Source organism: Salvelinus alpinus, chromosome 3 (genome assembly GCF_045679555.1).
Source record: "Salvelinus alpinus chromosome 3, SLU_Salpinus.1, whole genome shotgun sequence".
NCBI lineage: Eukaryota > Metazoa > Chordata > Actinopteri > Salmoniformes > Salmonidae > Salvelinus > Salvelinus alpinus.
Window position 1 is genome coordinate 59218765 of NC_092088.1, and position 20077 is coordinate 59238841.

At 45.3% G+C, this 20077-nt stretch overlaps 1 protein-coding gene across 6 annotated transcripts in view; it reads right to left on the bottom strand.

Moving 5' to 3' along the window:
• The window catches only part of LOC139571027 (zinc finger MIZ domain-containing protein 1-like), a 201415-nt gene that overhangs the window by 41857 nt on the left and 139481 nt on the right, over positions 1 to 20077 (bottom strand). For all 6 annotated transcript variants that reach the window (XM_071393499.1, XM_071393500.1, XM_071393502.1 and 3 more), the window contains 2 exons: positions 9930 to 10049; positions 4720 to 4833 (listed from right to left, as the gene is read on the bottom strand). In XM_071393499.1, the coding sequence (XP_071249600.1) occupies positions 4720 to 4833; positions 9930 to 9998 (183 nt within the window). In that variant the 5' untranslated portion in view covers positions 9999 to 10049. The remainder of the gene's footprint in view (positions 1 to 4719; positions 4834 to 9929; positions 10050 to 20077) is intronic.

Consider the following 20077-nt stretch of genomic DNA (forward strand, 5'->3'; position numbering starts at 1 on the left):
ACACTGTCCTAAGATGTGTTCAGAAGGCTCGATCTGAGCAAAGCTCGGCACAGATTTGCTAACCTTCATCATCTACTCAACCTATAGACTGAGTAATGTTTAGATAACACATTTTAAAAACGAGTGGAAACTAGAGCAAAAAATAGTAATCCTAAACCAACACTTGTACTTGACCCAGCTTTAAGAAGCTTTAAAAGTGACTTCCAGAATGATGAGTTTGTCCATTTACAATACACACGCTACACACACTAGGCCTACAGATGCTATCCCTTCAGTTTAAGACAACATTCAGAAATTCTGTTAAAAATAACGTCTCTCAATTTGTGCTCTTCCTCCCCGGGAAGGCCTGCACGCTCCAAGACGTCTCCGTCACAGTGTGGCCTGCACCCTCCCAGAGTGCAAAGAACCTTGGCGTGACCCTGGCAAACAGCCTGTCGTTCTCTGCAAACATCAAAACAGTGACTCGCTCCTGCAGGTTCATGCTCTACTATCGCTCCACTTTCCCTGCACATTGGAAATATGGTATTGGAACTGACCCTGGATATACACTGAACAAAAATATTAACACAACATGTAAAGTGTTGGTCCCATGTTTCATGAGCTGAAATAAAAGATCCCAGAAATGTTCGATACGCACAAAAAAAAGTCACAAATTTGTTTACATCCCTGCTGGTGAGCATTTCTCCTTTGTCAAAATAATCCATCCATCTGACAGGTGTGGCATATCAAGAAGCTGATTAAACAGCGTGATCATTACACAGGTGCATCTTGTGCAGGGGACAATAAAAGGCCACTCTAAAATGTGCAGTTTTGTCACACAACACAATGCCACAGATGTCTCAAGTTTTGAGGGAGTGCGCAATTGGTTTGCTGACTGCAGGAATGTCCAACAGAGCTGTTGCCAGATAATTTAATGTTAATTTCTCTAGCATAAGCCACCTCCAACGTTGTTTTAGAGCAGTGGTTCCCAAACTTTTTATAGTCCCGTACCCCTTCAGAAATTCAACCTCCAGCTGCGTACCCTCTCTAGCACCACGGTCAGGACACTCTCAAATGTTGTTTTTTGTCATCATTGTAAGCCTGCCACACACACCCTATACAATACATTTATTAAACATAATGTAACGAGTGCGCTGAGAGTCGGGAAGCAAGTTCAGGGAGTGAAAACATTTAATTAATAAATAAACAAGAAACACGAACAGCGCGCCGACATGAAACAGGAACAGAGGGCAGGTAATCAAGGAGGTGATGGAGTCCAGGTGAGTGTCATTATGCGCCTAACACTGGTGACAGGTGTGCGCCTTAATGAACAGCCTGGTAACCTAGAGGCCGGAGAGAGAGCACACGTGACACATAAGAATGTGAGTTTTTATCACAACTCGGCTCGTGGGAAGTGACAAAGAGCTCTTATGGGACCAGGGCACAAATAATAATATAATAATAATAATCAATAATTTTGCTCTTTATTTAGCCATTTTACATATAAAACTTTATTTGTTCATCAAAAATAGTTTATAACTCACCACAGGTTAATGAGAAGGGTGTGCTTGAACGGATGCACATAACTCTGCAATATTGGGTTGTATTGGAGAGAGTCTCCGTATAATTTTCCACACACAGTCTGTGCCTGTATTTAGTTTTCATGCTAGTGAGGGCTGAGAATCCACTCTCACATAGGTACGTGGTTACAAAAGGCATCAGTGTCTTAACAGCGCGATTTGCCAAGGCAGGATACTCTGAGCGCAGCCCAATCCAGATATCTGGCAGTGGTTTCTGATTAAATTCAATTTTCACTGTACCGCTTGTTGCAATTTCGATGAGGCTCTCTTGTTCAGATATCGGTAAGTGGATTGGAGGCAGGGCATGAAAGGGATAACAAATCCAGTTGTTTGTGTCATACGTTTCGGGAAAGTACCTGCGTAATTGCGCACACAACTCACTCAGGTGCTTCGCTATATCACATTTGACATTGTAAGCTTGAGTTTATTTGCACACAAAAAAATCATACGATGGAAAGACCTGTGTGTTGTCTTTGTTAATGCAGACAGAGAAGAGCTCCAACTTCTTAATCATAGCCTCAGTTTTGTCCCGAACATTGAATATAGTTGAGGAGAGTTCCTGTAATCCTAGCTTCAGATCATTCAGGTGAGAAAAAACATCACCCAGATAGGCCAGTCGTGTGAGGAACTCGTCATCATGCAAGCGGTCAGACAAGTGAAAATTATGGGTCAGTAAAGAACTTTAAGCTCGTCTCTCAATTCAAAACAACGTGTCAATACTTTACCCCTTGATAACCAGTTTTGTAAAAGCTTTACATGGTCGCTGCCCACATCATTGCATATTGCAGAAAAAACACGAGAGTTCAGAGGCCTTGCTTTAACAAAGTTAACCATTTTCACTGTAGTGTCCAACATGTATTTCAAGCTGTCAGGCATTCCTTTGGCAGCAAGAGCCTCTCGGTGGATACTGCAGTGTACCCAAGTGTCGTCGGGAGCCACTACTTGCACGCGAATTACCACTCCACTATGTCTCCCTGTCATGGCTTTTGCCCCATCAGTAGAGATACCAACACATCTTGAACACCAAAGTTTGATGTCACAAAGCTGTCCAGTACTTTAAAAATATCCTCTCCTGTTGTCCTGGTTTCTAGTGATTTGCAGAAGAGGATGTCTTCCTTAATTGACCCCCCATAAACGTAACGGACGTAAACCAGGAGCTGTGCCAGGCCCGCCACGTCTGTTGACTCATCCAGCTGTAATGCATAGAATTCACTGGCTTGTTTTAAAACATCTCCTGCCATGTCACTGATGCATTGTGAAACAGTGTGGTTTGATGAAGGCATTGTCTGTATAGTTTTTTTGGCCTTTTCCCCAGCATTGTCCCAGCCATATCCGTGGCATAGCAGGAAGAATTAAGTCCTCCACAATAGTATGGGGCATGCCTGTCCTAGCCACTCGGTAGTTCACCATATAAGACGCTTCTAGGCCGTTCTTATTAATGGTATCTGTTGCTTTTATACATGTCTTACTACTCAAAAGTTGTCTTAATTCTCACTCAAAAAACTCCCGCAGCTTATTTTTCAAATTGGCATGTTTTTTTCTAAATGTCTGCACAAGAGTGAAGGTTTCATCGAGTTGTGAGATAGTACTTCTGCACATATAACACACTGTGGCTGAGGAAAGGCACTACTCCCAATATAAGTGAACCTCAAATCAATGTAGTTCTCATCATATTTGGGGCGGCAGGTAGCCTAGTGGTTAGCGCGTCAGACTAGTAACTGAAAGGTTGCAAGATCGAATCCCGAAGCTGTTAAGGTAAAAATCTGTCGTTCTGCCCCTGAACAAGGCAGTTAACCCACTGTTCCTAGGCTGTCGTTGAAAATAAGAATTTGTTCTTAACTGACTTGCCTGGTCAAATAAAATAATATTTGCACCTCTTCAAAGGTTTTCTGATCCACACCCCTACCTTTTTTTAAGGTTCAGTATCTGTGACCAACAGATGCATATCTGTATTCCCAGTCATGTGAAATCCATAGATTAGAACCTAATGAATTTATTTCAATTGACTGATTTCCGTATATGAACTGTAACTCAATAAAATCTTTGAAATTGTTGGATGTTGCGTATATATTTTTGTTCAGTACTTTCTCATGTTCTTCTTATTTCTTATATTATTTATCGTGTTTTTGATCTACCTTATGTTATGTTTTAGTTCTACATTGATATTGATTACTGCATTGTTGGGTTTAGAGCTTGCAAGAAAGGCATTTCACTGTAATAGTGCACATGACATTAACATTTTTCACTTTTCATCTCCCGTCTGGACTACTGCAATTCGCTAATGGTTTGTGCCATCAAACCCCTGCAACTCATCCAGAACCCTGCAGACCGCTTGGTGTTCAATCTTCAAGTTCTCCCATGTCACCCCCCTCCTCCGCACACTCCACTGGCTTCCAGACAAAGTTTGCATCCACTACAAGACCATGGAACTTGCCAACAGAGCAGCAAGAGGGACTACCCCTTCCTACCTTCAGGCTATGCTCAAACCCTACACCCCAACCCAAGCACTACGTTCTACCACCTCTGGTCTCTTGACCCTCCCACCCCTACGAGAGGGCAGCTCCCGCTCAGCCCAGTCCAAGCTCTTCTCTGTCCTGGCATCCCAATGGTGGGACCAGCTTCCCCCTGAAGCTAGGAGAGCAGAGTCCCCGCCTATCTTCCCGAAAACATCTGAAACTCTGCCTCTTCAAAGAGTATCTTAAATAATCCCACAGTGTGTGTGTGTGTGTGTGTGTGTGTGTGTGTGTGTGTGTGTGTGTGTGTGTGTGTGTGTGTGTGTGTGTGTGTGTGTGTGTGTGTGTGTGTGTGTGTGTGTATGTGTGTGTGTGTGTGTGTGCACAGACAGTGAAGCGTGACTGGGGCTTTAACCTCGGTCACAGGCCCCTGAAGGCCTGAGCAGCTGCTTCACTTCGCCGTCGCTAACAGTAACAGTAACCATAACTGAGGCTTGTGATCGTTTGACACGGGAACGGGGGGATGTGATTGGCCCATAACCATAACAGAGGGCTGTGATTTGTGGACACAACAGAAGGCTGTAATTGGTTCATAGCCCTAATGGAGAGCTGTGATTGGCTGACACAACCAACAGAGGGGTGTGATTGGTTCGTAGCCGTAATGGAGACTTGTGATTGGCTGAGACGGTCAGCGCGGGTCTTCTTACCGTTAGGCATCCCATGAGGCTTTGTTCAAAGGGTCTCTGAAAGGCTCGGGGATCTCCGCACCAGTCCAGCAGCTCTGTCGCTGCTGTGTGGAAGTTAGCCGGGTTCTGTAGGTGCTGTCGGACAAACGAGAGAAAAACTGTCTGTTAGAAATATCTCACTTCATAATAAATGTATCTGGAACCATCGTCATCATTACGTAGACATGGGTTTTTTTAGGAGGAGAGATGGATGAAAAGACAAGGGTCAGGAGAGAGATATGAAGAGAGGAAGGTACGACTAGAGGAGAGGATTAGGTGGGTGAGTGTGAGGGCATTACCAGCAAACTTTGATGCATTGTTGAGCAGGGTATAGGTTCTATACCCACAATGCATCAGGGCCTGAGTGGGCGTTGCTGGTAGGGGGTGAGGGACCTTACAGGCTATTCTCTAAAAGAGACCGCCGTCAATCTTAAATTACTGGGGTACTGGGCTTAGGCTCGAGCAGCGGAGATTTCTGTGTGCTGACATTCACTTTCTCTCTTCTTTCACAGAGGTTAAAGACGGTTCATTCTATTCTCTCGCTCTGTCTGCACACTACTCAGCCTTGAAGAGCACAATGAGGGGTATTAAACTAGGCCTCTTCCTCTCTTTCCTTCTCCTTCTCTCTCACTCTCTTCTCTTCCTCCATTTCTTCCTCCCTCCCTCTCCGTTTTTCTCCCTCTACTTCTCTCGTTCTCTCCCTATCTCTCTCACACTACCCTTCTCTTTAGCTCCTTCTCTCTCCCTCTCCACAGCTCAGGAGGTGAATGGCTCTGTGCTCTGGCTTGTTCTAGCTGAGGAGATTGAGCCCCATTTAAAAGCATGTATTATTTTCATCCTAGCTGAAATGTGTTCTTCAGTGCTAATGTGTTCTTCAGTGCATCCTAGCAGAGGAGAGGTACACACACACACACACACACCACACACACACACACACACACACACACACACACACACACACACACACACACACACACACACACACACACACACACACACACACACACACACACACACACACACACACACACACACACACACACTTAGAGGTATTGTCTTTGCAGGGCAGCTGAGGTGAGTGTCTGAAAGAGAGGATTTAGCTCAGTCTGACAATAGAGCTCCTATGAGAGAGAGCGAGAGAAAGAGAGAGAGAGAGAGAGAGAGAGAGTGTGTGTTTGGTTGTCTGTCTGTTCACCCACAGAGGTAGGCCTTGAGAACAGAGCGATGTCATGACCTGAGAGGGAGAGGTTGGTCTTTTGTAATGTGGAGATGGGTGATTGTGGAAGCAGCTGTGGACTATCAGAGAGAAATGATTGAGATGGAGAGATGAGTGAGAGAGAAAGGGAGAGGGAAGGGAGATGGAGAGAGAGGTAGGGGATAGGGCTAGATGAGTGAGAGAGAAAGGGAGAGGGAAGAGAGATGGAGAGATGGAGAGGGAGGTAGGGGATAGGGCGGGGTGGGGGGGAGGGGGGAGAGTGAGGTGGGGAGGGGAGAAGGGGAGAGGGGAGGGAAGAGAGATGGAGAGATGGGAGAGGGAGGGGTAGGGGATAGGGTTAGATGAGTGGGATAATGACATTATTGCTGGTTGATGTGAGTCAAAGAGCCTACATCTCCAGTGTGAGATGGGTTCATACTGTAGTTGCCACAGAGAATAATGTGTCTAAATTTACACTGGGAAAAACAAAATGAAAGAGAAAAGCCCAGTCCGAAGAAGCTACTCTCTTTCCATTAGCGCCTACCCTTTCTGTGTTTTCCAATCTGGAGGGACATGATAGCAGAGGGAGAGGTGTCGGCAGCCTCACAGGATAACACAAACATTGGCACAGACACATGCATACACACACATACACACACACACACACACACACACACACACACACACACACACACACACACACACACACACACACACACACACACACACACACACACACACACACACACACACACACACACACACACACACACACACACACACACTATACATACACATGGATTTAGTACTGTAGATATGTGGTGGAGTAGAGGCCTGAGGGCACACAGTATGTTGTGAAATCTGTGATTGTATTGTAATGTTTTTAAAATTGAATGAACTGCCTTAATTTTTCTGGACCCCAGGAAGAGTAGCTGCTGCTTCGGGAGCAGCTAATGGCTAGTTAACTTTATAGTAATTTGGTGGAACAAAATATAAAAAATAGGAGAGGGAGAGCTACCCACCAGACAGACTAACAGTAACTAGAGAGACAAGGAGCAGTAGTGATGTTACTAAACATTGTGACATGGAGCGAGAGAGGGAGAGAGAGAGAGAGAGAGAGAGAGAGATAGAAAGAAGGAGAAAGAGAGAGAGAGAGAGGGAGAGAGAGATAGAAAGAAGGAGAAAGAGAGAGAAGAGAGAAGAGAGAGAGTGAGAGTGAGAGTGAGAAAGAAAGGAGAAAGAGAGAGAGAGAGAGAGAGAGAGAGAGAGAGAGAGAGAGAGAGAGAGAGAGAGAGAGAGAGAGTGAGAGTGAGAGTGAGAAAGAAAGAAAGGAGAAAGAGAGAGAGAGAGAGAGAGAGAGAGAGAGAGAGAGAGAGAGAGAGAGAGAGAGAGAGAGAGAGAGAGAGAGAGAGAGAGAGAGAGAGAGAGAGAGAGAGAGAGAGAGAGAGAGAGAGATGTCTGCAGCATTACATGCAGACAGACATCAAAGCCTTCCGGTCCTCCACTGAATGTCCATGTTTACCCCGTCTGGGGATCAGGCTGTTCACTACCTGCCTGAGTAGAAAACAGCTCAGCCCTCTGGCCCTTCGCCAGGACCCCAAACCAAAACAATAACCCACCGGCAGCATGTGGGCAGACATCTGTACTCACTCGCTCTTAGGTCTCAGAGCAGAGCTATCTATTACAGAACAAGACGTCAGTGAATCAGGGAGAGAATGAGAGGAAGACAGGAGTTGGAGAGAGATAGAGAGAATGGACGAGACTAAAACAGAGAGAGATCAACTAAAGAATACGTGGAAGAGACAGGAGTTTGGGAAAGCAGTCTCTTGCACTTAACAGGGCATCCCTCTCTATCTCTGTCTATCTCTCTCTCGCTGTCCCTCCCTCTCCTCTCGCTCAGCCCCAGTGCAACCTGATCTGTGTAGCTGTAGCTAATGGGTAAGCTAACAGATCGCCACATAAGGCGGTATGGTGTGTGTGTGTGTGTGTGTGTGTGTGTGTGTGTGTGTGTGTGTGTGTGTGTGTGTGTGTGTGTGTGTGTGTGTGTGTGTGTGTGTGTGTGTCTCCCTGGTTGTCTGTTTGTTCACCCACAGAGGTAGGCCTTGAGAACAGACAGCAATATCATGACCTCTGAGAGGGAGAAGAGCCTTTAATGGTGGGTCTTTGTATTGTGGAGATGGGTGATTGTGGAAGCAGCTGTGGACTATCAGAGAGAAATGATTGAGATGGAGAGATGAGAAAGAGGGAGGGGAGATGGAGACGAGATATGTTAAAGAGACGGAATGGAGACAGAGATGAGGAGGGAAGGGAGATGGAAAGATGGAGAGGGAGGTAGGGGATAGGGCTAGATGAGTGAGAGAGAAAGGGAGAGGGAAGAGAGATGGAGAGGGAGGTAGGGGATAGGGCTAGATGAGTGAGAGAGAACGGGAGAGGGAAGAGAGATAGAGAGATGGAGAGGGAGGTAGGGAGGTAGGGGATAGGGCTAGATGAGTGAGAGAGAAAGGGAGAGGGAAGAGAGATGGAGAGAGAGGTAGGGGATAGGGCTAGATGAGTGAGAGAGAAAGGGAGAGGGAAGAGAGATGGAGAGATGGAGAAGGAGGTAGGGGATAGGGCTAGATGAGTGAGAGAGATGGAGAGGGAGGTAGGGGATAGGGCTAGATGAGTGAGAGAGAAAAGGAGAGGGAAGAGAGATGGAGAGATGGAGAGGGAGGTAGGGGATAGGGCTAGATGAGTGAGAGAGAAAGGGAGAGGGAAGAGAGATGGAGAGATGGAGAGGGAGGTAGGGGATAGGGCTAGATGAGTGAGAGAGAAAGGGAGAGGGAAGAGAGATGGAGAGATGGAGAGGGAGGTAGGGGATAGGGCTAGATGAGTGGGATAATGACATTATTGCTGGTTGATGTGAGTCAAAGAGCCTACATCTCCAGTGTGAGACGGGTTCATACTGTAGTTGCCACAGAGAAGTCTGTCTGTGTTGTTTTGGGATGTAAAAGGAGAGCAGGAGGGAGAGAGAGAGAGAGAGAGAGAGAGAGAGAGAGAGAAGAGAGAGAGAGAGAGAGAGAGAGAGAGAGAGAGAGAGAGAGAGAGAGAGAGAGAGAGAGAGAGAGAGAAGAGAGAGAGAGAGGAGAGAGAGAGAGAGAGAGAGAGAGAGAGAGAGAGAGAGAGAGAGAGAGAGAGAGAGAGAGAGAGAGAGAGAGAGAGAGAGAGAGAGAGAGAGAGAGAGAGAGAGAGATGTCTGCAGCATTACAGGCAGACAGACATCAAAGCCTTCCGGTCCTCCACTGAATGTCCATGTTTACCCCGTCTGGGGATCAGGCTGTTCACTACCTGCCTGAGTAGAAAACAGCTCAGCCCTCTGGCCCTTCGCCAGGACCCCAAACCAAAACAATAACCCACCGGCAGCATGTGGGCAGACATCTGTACTCACTCGCTCTTAGGTCTCAGAGCAGAGCTATCTATTACAGAACAAGACGTCAGTGAATCAGGGAGAGAATGAGAGGAAGACAGGAGTTGGAGAGAGATAGAGAGAATGGACGAGACTAAAACAGAGAGAGATCAACTAAAGAATACGTGGAAGAGACAGGAGCTTGAGAGAGCAGTCTCTTGCACTTAACAGGGCATCCCTCTCTCTCTCTCTCTTTCTCTCTTGTCTTCTGCTCTCCTCTCTCTCAGCCCCAGTGCAACCTGATCTGTGTAACTGTAGCTAATGGGAAGGCTAACAGATCGCCATATAAGGCGGTATGGTGTGTGTGTGGAGAGAGCAGCTGTAGACTGGAGGAGTCCCTCCTCGTCGCATTGGAGAGGATTGACATGAGCAAGGGGCAGTACAGACATCGGGGATCTACTGTACTTTACAAATAACCTTTGATCCAAGCAATCCTTCTCTTGAAATATCTGCCACTTAGCATGCAGACAACTTAGAGGTAATACACACCGTGAGGGAATTTGATCCCTCCACATGTTGAACCCACAACATTGGTGCCGGTTGCTTATGTCTCACCTGTTTGATACACAGCAGCCTGTCGTTGGTCTGTTGGATGTGCCGGTCCATCGACGGCAACGCGTTCATCTTGATGACTGCTTCCTGCTTCCTCTAGCCTAACGTGACGCCATCAACACTCTGGAAGACAAAGAGTTTGATTTAATTAGGGACTGAGAGATATACAGCTTGGTTAGGGGACAGGTTGTTTAGAGACAAGAGAGGCAGATATACAGCCTGGTTAGGACATAACATTGTTAGGACAGGAGTCATCTCGGAATCCAGAACCAAATAAAAATGTTTTGCTAGTTAGCTACTTGATTACTCAATTTGATGTTACTCAGCAATCCAGTGGTTGGAATATATCCCAGATCATACCATCAAAACAACCCGAGTGTAACCGAGCAAGAAAAAAAGAAGACCATCGACGACAACCAGCATCTACATGAACTACTTGTCCAACAAAACTCCTGGCCCCAATTACACATCACTCAGGGGGGAGAAGTCCCCCACAAACCCCTGAGGGACATCACTGTAACCATTATCTCCCAGTAAAGAGGCAGGCAGCAGCGCACCTCCTGTTCAAGGTTATCAATCCTGTCTGCCCCTCTAGACTGATTTACTAGTACTGCTACTCCTCACAGCAGATAGCACAGCCTCTCTCTCTGTCTCTTTCACTCGTTCTGTCGCTTCCTCTCTCCATCTCTCTTTCTCTTTTTCTCTATCTCCTTCCCTCTCTCGCTCTAGATTTCTCTCTCTCCTTCCCTCTCTCTCTCTCCCCACCTGTATATCCCACCTCTCTTTGTCTTGCTCTCTGTCCCTATCCCTCCCTCTCTCTATCTATCGCCATCCCTCCCTCTCTCTATCTATCGCCATCCCTCCCTCTCTCTATCTATCGCCATCCCTCCCTCTCTCTATCTATCGCCATCCCTCCCTCTCTCTATCTATCGCCATCCCTCCCTCTCTCTATCTATCGCCATCCCTCCCTCTCTCTATCTATCGCCATCCCTCCCTCTCTCTATCTATCGCCATCCCTCCCTCTCTTTATCTATCGCCATCCCTCCCTCTCTCTATCTATCGCCATCCCTCCCTCTCTCTATCTATCGCCATCCCTCCCTCTCTCTATCTATCGCCATCCCTCCCTCTCTCTATCTATCGCCATCCCTCCCTCTCTCTATCTATCGCCATCCCTCCCTCTCTCTATCTATCGCCATCCCTCCCTCTCTCTATCTATCGCCATCCCTCCCTCTCTCTATCTATCGCCATCCCTCCCTCTCTCTATCTATCGCCATCCCTCCCTCTCTCTATCTATCGCCATCCCTCCCTCTCTCTATCTATCGCCATCCCTCCCTCTCTCTATCTATCGCCATCCCTCCCTCTCTCTATCTATCGCCATCCCTCGCTCTCCCCTTTCTCCTCCATATCGCTCTTTTCCTCTCTTTCCCTCTAACCCTCTCTTACTACCTCTCCCCCCTCCCTCCCTGTCTATTCCTCTCTCTGTAATTCACGAGGCCATGCGGCTCTAAGAGAGAGGAGAGGATAGATTAGTAGATGTATTGCCGGTAAGTCAGTCACTCCTCCATCCCCATCACTTCCTCCATAACGTTTATCTCCATCACGGCTACAAATTCCTCAATACAAAGAACATAGCGAAATAATCCCCCATGATGCACTGGGGGAGCCGGGGTTCTACAGCGTTGCACAGAGCTGATAAAGGCTTAACTTTAAGAGCCCATGCTGAGAAGGAGAGAGGCATAGGGGGGAGACAGAGCGGGAGAGGTGAGGAGGAGATGGAGGGGGAGAGAGGGAAAATGGAAGGGGAGGATCAGAAAGATGGACAGACTGAGATGGATGGGACGGAGGAAGAAAGGAAAAGGGTGGAAGAGAAGGTGAGGGTGGCAGGGGAGAGAAAGTGAGGGAGGAAAAGAAAGAGGGGGAGAAAGGGAGAAGATATGTTTCTCAGCTCAGGAGCGTTGGGGACTGAATCTTATTGCATTTAAGGCTCGGGAGGAGAAAACACACACACACACACACACACACACACACCTTTGAGCTTAACGTTCATTAAGCTCAAGGTAAAACTTCAAAGGGACACCTATCGGAGGTAAAATAGTCTATGTGTTTCTAAACCTAGGAGATTAGGGATTACAGGAGTAGAATTACCTGGAATATAGCCCACTCATAGAAGTATATAGTCTACTCAAAGAAGAAAATAGTGAACTAAAAGCAGAATAGAGTCTACTAAAAGAAGAAAATAGTGAAGTAAAAGCAGAATAGAGTCTACTAAAAGAAGAAAATAGTGAAGTAAAAGCAGAATAGAGTCTACTAAAAGAAGAAAATAGTGAAGTAAAAGCAGAATAGTGTCTACTAAAAGTAGAAAATAGTGAAGTAAAAGCAGAATAGAGTCTACTAAAAGGATTGCATTCTCATTGAGAACTCACTTGCTTAGGACATGGGAAAACGTCGGACAAAACACAGAAAACTACAGAGCCATGATCCATATGAACCAAAAAACACGACATCATCTACTGTAACAGTGACTTTGTCACATAAAAGTGCAAAACATACATTGACATTGTTGTAATCACAATAATATAGTATCTAGTCTTATCAGCAAATCAGTGTATTCCACGATATCTGGTGGAAAGACAGTGGAGCAGATCAGCGCTTCAAATCTTGCAAAGGAGTGTCCTCAGAACAGAGCTGTGGCCGCAGTTACACAAAGTGACCAGAAGGTGTCTCCCCACTCTCTCCTACTGCAATCCTTCCCAGCCTCCTCACATAACATCACTCTGTCTGCAGCCTTTACAAGCGCTACAAATCCCCCCACCGCACCGCAGCCTCTCAGAGCCGCAGCCGCTTAGACCTGCAGCCAGACAGACCTGCAGATCTGGAGACCATTAGTAGGGCACACTCCAACCCTCCTCCCCCAATGCAGCCCATCAGACTTGCAGAATTGAAAACAAGCAAACCTGCAGCCACTCAGACCTACAGCTAGGCAGACCTGCAGCCACTCAGACCTACAGCTAGGCAGACCTGCAGCCACTCAGACCTACAGCTAGGCAGACCTGCAGCCACTCAGACCTACAGCTAGGCAGACCTGCAGCCACTCAGACCTACAGCTAGGCAAACCTGCAGCCACTCAGACCTACAGCTAGGCAGACCTGCAGCCACTCAGACCTACAGCTAGGCAGACCTGCAGCCACTCAGACCTACAGCTAGGCAGACCTGCAGCCACTCAGACCTACAGCTAGGCAGACCTGCAGCCACTCAGACCTACAGCTAGGCAGACCTGCAGCCACTCAGACCTACAGCTAGGCAGACCTGCAGCCACTCAGACCTACAGCTAGGCAGACCTGCAGCCACTCAGACCTACAGCTAGGCAGACCTGCAGCCACTCAGACCTACAGCTAGGCAGACCTGCAGCCACTCAGACCTACAGCTAGGCAGACCTGCAGCCACTCAGACCTACAGCTAGGCAGACCTGCAGCCACTCAGACCTACAGCTAGGCAGACCTGCAGTAGATCAGTGCACTACAAGCAGGGGCATACTGACTCCCCAGCGCTCTAACCGCTGCTCCACTGTCTGACCTTGTGGCTATTGATGAACTGTTTCCCCTTCCGACCCCATGCTTTAATGCTGTCCCTCACACCTCCATCACAAACCACAAAACCAGGGAGAAAGATAAGGATGGAGAAAAAGAGATGAAGAGAAATGGAGAGAGAAAGGAAGAGGGCTTCAGCCCCCCCTGAACCTCGCTTTCTCCATTTTCGACTCAACCCCCCTCCCTCCACAACCTCCCTCTGCCTCTCTTTCTCTCCATCTCCCCCCTGTAGGCGATGCCTTTGTTTGTGATCTCTATAGCAGGACCCTCCACGTCTGAGGGAAACCAAGCGAGGTGAAAACAAGGTTCTACATGGGAGGGAAAGAAGAAAGTAAGGAGGGAGGGGGCTGTTTCTGTGATGTAGGTAGGATGTGTTCATTCTGTCTGTCTGACTGTCCAGGCTAACACACCATCATTCTCTCTAACCCTCCCCATCCTATCTTCTTCTCTCTTTTCCTCTCTCTCCTCTCCCTCCCCCCAGAAATATGTTGTGCTGTCATGTACACTCACTGGACAGTTTATTAGGTACAACCATCTCGTACTGGGTCGGACCCCCCTTTGCATCCAGAACACCCTGCATTTTGGGGGCATTCTACAAGTTTTCGGAAACGTTCCACAGGGATGTTGGTCCCTGCTGACGCAGTTGCTGCAGATTGGACGGCGGTACATTGATGCTGTGAAACAGCCCGTTCCATCTCATCCCATAGATGCTCTATAGGGTTGAGGTCTGGGGACTGTGCAGGTACCTCAAATAAACTGAACTCACTGTCATGTTCCAGGTGATGTTATTCCACTCCTCAATTGTCCAGTGTTGGTGCCCCCTGGAGCCGCTTCTTCTTGTTTTTAGCTGATAGGAGTGGAACTCGTTGCGACTCAATCCGTGACTAGGATCAACGAGGTGTGTTCCGAGATGCCGTTCTGCACACCACTGTTGTACTGCAGTTATTAGTCTGTTAGCCTGCACGATTCTTGCCTTTCTCCTTTGACCTCTCATCAACAGGACTGCCACTGACTGGATGTTTTTTGTTTGTCGCACCGTTCTCTGTAAACCCTAGACACTGTCGTACAAGAAAAGCCCAGCCATTTCTCAGATACTCAAAGCCGCTTAGGTCACTCGTTTTGCCCATTCTAACGGTTAATCAAACAGTAACTGAATGCCTCAATCATATAACACTCTCTGTAGGAGCAATCCATTATCGTGAAAGGGGTAGTGTACCTAATAAGCTGGCCAGTGTGTACACCAGATAGGTGCAGTGGAATGTGTTGTTTTACAGGGTCAGACATAGTAGTACAGCACCCCTAGAGCAAATTTGTGTTAAGTGCCTTGATCAAGGGCTTAGACAGATTCTTCACCTTGGGTATTCGAACCAGCAACCTTTCAGTTACTGGCCCAACTCTCTAACCACTAGGCTACCTACCACCCGCTCCTCTTCCCTCCCGGACTAAGAAGGACAGAAAAAACATGGGTTAAATAACTCAACACAAACACAGCTAGCTACACTCCATGTCCTCACTATCAAAATAACAGAGAAATAATGGTCCACCATCTGATCTCAGATACTTTTTTTCAGGGTACATTGATTTAGTCCCAAAATGTGTTTCACACTGTGTGTGTGTGTGTGTGTGTGTGTGTGTGTGTGTGTGTGTGTGTGTGTGTGTGTGTGTGTGTGTGTGTGTGTGTGTGTGTGTGTGTGTGTGTGTGTGTGTGTGTGTGTGTGTGTGTGTGTGTGTGTGTGTGTTCACTGAGGCGCTGTCTCCTCAATAACCTCATCAGCTAGGTCGAGTTCAACTTACCAGGCTTACACAAACACACACACCAACATGTTCACACACACACACACACACACACAAACACACACACCAACATGTTCACACACACAATATGTTGTGCATATTACAAGCCTTGAAAGCAACAGGAAGCGGATGTGAATCATAATAACTTAACAAACCATAAAACCCCACCAATACTGTAGTGAAGCTACTAGAAACACACCCACACACACCCCAAAACACAAAGACCTTCCCCACACACACACACACCCCCACACACAAAATCACCCCCAACCCACACATACCCCCACACACAAAATCACCCCCCAACACACACATACCCCCACACACACCCCCACCCCCCTCCACGCACACAAAGACAAACCCCACCACCACCACACACAGACACACACGCACGCACGCACGCACGCACGCACACACACACACACACACACACACACACACACACACACACACACACACACACACACACACTGGCAAAGTTAAATTTGTTTATATATCACCAAAATGCACAATTTTATTTTTTGTTGCTTTTTGGTCTTAATTTAAGGTTAGGCATACGTTTAACAGTGTGGTTAAGGTTAGGCATACGTTTAACAGTGTGGTTAAGGTTAGGCATACGTTTAACAGTGTGGTTAAGGTTACGCATACGTTTAACAGTGTGGTTAAGGTTAGACATACGTTTAACAGTGTGGTTAAGGTTAGACATACGTTTAACAGTGTGGTTAAGGTTAGACATACGTTTAACAGTGTGGTTAAGGTTAGACATACGTTTAACAGTGTGGTTAAGGTTAGACATACGTTTAACAGTGTGGTTAAGGTTAGACATACGTTTAACAGTGTGGTTAAGGTTAGACATACGTTTAACAGTGTGGTTAAGGTTAGACATACGTTTAACAGTGTGGTTAAGGTTAGACATACGTTTAACAGTGTGGTTAAGGTTAGACATACGTTTAACAGTGTGGTTAAGGTTAGACATACGTTTAACAGTGTGGTTAAGGTTAGACATACGTTTAACAGTGTGGTTAAGGTTACGCATACGTTTAACAGTGTGGTTAAGGTTACGCATACGTTTAACAGTGTGGTTAAGGTTAGGCATACGTTTAACAGTGTGGTTAAGGTTAGACATACGTTTAACAGTGTGGTTAAGGTTAGGCATACGTTTAACAGTGTGGTTAAGGTTAGACATACGTTTAACAGTGTGGTTAAGGTTAGACATACGTTTAACAGTGTGGTTAAGGTTAGACATACGTTTAACAGTGTGGTTAAGGTTAGACATACGTTTAACAGTGTGGTTAAGGTTAGACATACGTTTAACAGTGTGGTTAAGGTTAGACATACGTTTAACAGTGTGGTTAAGGTTAGACATACGTTTAACAGTGTGGTTAAGGTTAGACATACGTTTAACAGTGTGGTTAAGGTTAGACATACGTTTAACAGTGTGGTTAAGGTTAGACATACGTTTAACAGTGTGGTTAAGGTTAGACATACGTTTAACAGTGTGGTTAAGGTTAGACATACGTTTAACAGTGTGGTTAAGGTTAGACATACGTTTAACAGTGTGGTTAAGGTTAGACATACGTTTAACAGTGTGGTTAAGGTTAGACATACGTTTAACAGTGTGGTTAAGGTTACGACATACGTTTAACAGTGTGGTTAAGGTTAGACATACGTTTAACAGTGTGGTTAAGGTTAGACATACGTTTAACAGTGTGGTTAAGGTTAGACATACGTTTAACAGTGTGGTTAAGGTTAGACATACGTTTAACAGTGTGGTTAAGGTTAGACATACGTTTAACAGTGTGGTTAAGGTTAGACATACGTTTAACAGTGTGGTTAAGGTTAGACATACGTTTAACAGTGTGGTTAAGGTTAGACATACGTTTAACAGTGTGGTTAAGGTTAGACATACGTTTAACAGTGTGGTTAAGGTTAGACATACGTTTAACAGTGTGGTTAAGGTTAGACATACGTTTAACAGTGTGGTTAAGGTTAGACATACGTTTAACAGTGTGGTTAAGGTTAGACATACGTTTAACAGTGTGGTTAAGGTTAGACATACGTTTAACAGTGTGGTTAAGGTTACGACATACGTTTAACAGTGTGGTTAAGGTTAGACATACGTTTAACAGTGTGGTTAAGGTTAGACATACGTTTAACAGTGTGGTTAAGGTTAGACATACGTTTAACAGTGTGGTTAAGGTTAGACATACGTTTAACAGTGTGGTTAAGGTTAGGCATACGTTTAACAGTGTGGTTAAGGTTACGCATACGTTTAACAGTGTGGTTAAGGTTAGACATACGTTTAACAGTGTGGTTAAGGTTAGACATACGTTTAACAGTGTGGTTAAGGTTAGACATACGTTTAACAGTGTGGTTAAGGTTAGACATACGTTTAACAGTGTGGTTAAGGTTAGACATACGTTTAACAGTGTGGTTAAGGTTAGACATACGTTTAACAGTGTGGTTAAGGTTAGACATACGTTTAACAGTGTGGTTAAGGTTAGACATACGTTTAACAGTGTGGTTAAGGTTAGACATACGTTTAACAGTGTGGTTAAGGTTAGACATACGTTTAACAGTGTGGTTAAGGTTAGACATACGTTTAACAGTGTGGTTAAGGTTACGCATACGTTTAACAGTGTGGTTAAGGTTAGACATACGTTTAACAGTGTGGTTAAGGTTAGACATACGTTTAACAGTGTGGTTAAGGTTAGACATACGTTTAACAGTGTGGTTAAGGTTAGACATACGTTTAACAGTGTGGTTAAGGTTAGGCATACGTTTAACAGTGTGGTTAAGGTTAGACATACGTTTAACAGTGTGGTTAAGGTTAGACATACGTTTAACAGTGTGGTTAAGGTTAGACATACGTTTAACAGTGTGGTTAAGGTTAGACATACGTTTAACAGTGTGGTTAAGGTTAGACATACGTTTAACAGTGTGGTTAAGGTTAGACATACGTTTAACAGTGTGGTTAAGGTTAGACATACGTTTAACAGTGTGGTTAAGGTTAGACATACGTTTAACAGTGTGGTTAAGGTTAGACATACGTTTAACAGTGTGGTTAAGGTTAGACATACGTTTAACAGTGTGGTTAAGGTTAGACATACGTTTAACAGTGTGGTTAAGGTTAGGCATACGTTTAACAGTGTGGTTAAGGTTAGACATACGTTTAACAGTGTGGTTAAGGTTAGACATACGTTTAACAGTGTGGTTAAGGTTAGACATACGTTTAACAGTGTGGTTAAGGTTAGACATACGTTTAACAGTGTGGTTAAGGTTAGACATACGTTTAACAGTGTGGTTAAGGTTAGACATACGTTTAACAGTGTGGTTAAGGTTAGACATACGTTTAACAGTGTGGTTAAGGTTAGACATACGTTTAACAGTGTGGTTAAGGTTACGACATACGTTTAACAGTGTGGTTAAGGTTAGACATACGTTTAACAGTGTGGTTAAGGTTAGACATACGTTTAACAGTGTGGTTAAGGTTAGACATACGTTTAACAGTGTGGTTAAGGTTAGGCATACGTTTAACAGTGTGGTTAAGGTTACGCATACGTTTAACAGTGTGGTTAAGGTTAGACATACGTTTAACAGTGTGGTTAAGGTTAGACATACGTTTAACAGTGTGGTTAAGGTTAGACATACGTTTAACAGTGTGGTTAAGGTTAGACATACGTTTAACAGTGTGGTTAAGGTTAGACATACGTTTAACAGTGTGGTTAAGGTTAGACATACGTTTAACAGTGTGGTTAAGGTTAGACATACGTTTAACAGTGTGGTTAAGGTTAGACATACGTTTAACAGTGTGGTTAAGGTTAGACATACGTTTAACAGTGTGGTTAAGGTTACACCGTACCCAAACCGGCCAATCGTGCGCAAATTGATTTTGTCCACCCACACCAAACGTGATCACGACACGCTGGTTAAAATATCAAAACAAACTCTGAACCAATTATATTAATTTTGGGACAGGTCGAAAAGCATTAAACATTTATGGTAATTTAGCTAGCTTGCAGTTGCTAGCTAATTTGTCATATTTATCTAGCTTGCAGTTGCTAGCTAATTTGTCATATTTATCTAGTTTGCTGTTGCTAGCTAATTTGTCCTGGGATATAAACGTTGAGTTGTTATTTGACCTAAAATACACAAGGTCCTCTACTCTGACAATTAATCCACACATAAAATGGTCAACTGAATCATTTCTAGTCATCTCTCCTCCTTCCAGGCTTTTTCTTTGGACTTTAAATGGCAATTGGCATCTAACTTTCATAGTTACCACGACGACCGACCAAACTCAGTTCATCTTTCAATCATGGGTATCTGCTTCTATAAACCAATGAGAAGATGTGAGAGGCAGGACTTCAGCGTCAGAAATATAACTGACTTCTTTTTTAGCGTTTGGCAACGCAGACGTTCGTTGGCGCGCCAGCAGTGTGGGTGCAATAATTGAATAACATGTATGTTTAAATTTAGCAGTGTGGTTAAGGTTAGGCATGTGTTTAACAGTGTGGTTAAGGTTAGGGCTAAGGTTAGGTGTCAAATCAGATTGTATGACTTTGTAACTGTGCCAGCTAGTGACTACCCTGCAGAGCTTCCTCCAGTATATGAGTCATCACACACACACACACACACTTTACCCTGCAATGAGCACAACAACCCAAGGGGTAGTGGGGCAAAGAATTACTGCTCTGACACAATCTCAGTAATATGAAATCACTGGAGTATGGCAGGGGCCAAGAGAGGCCAGCAACACTGCAGAGAGAA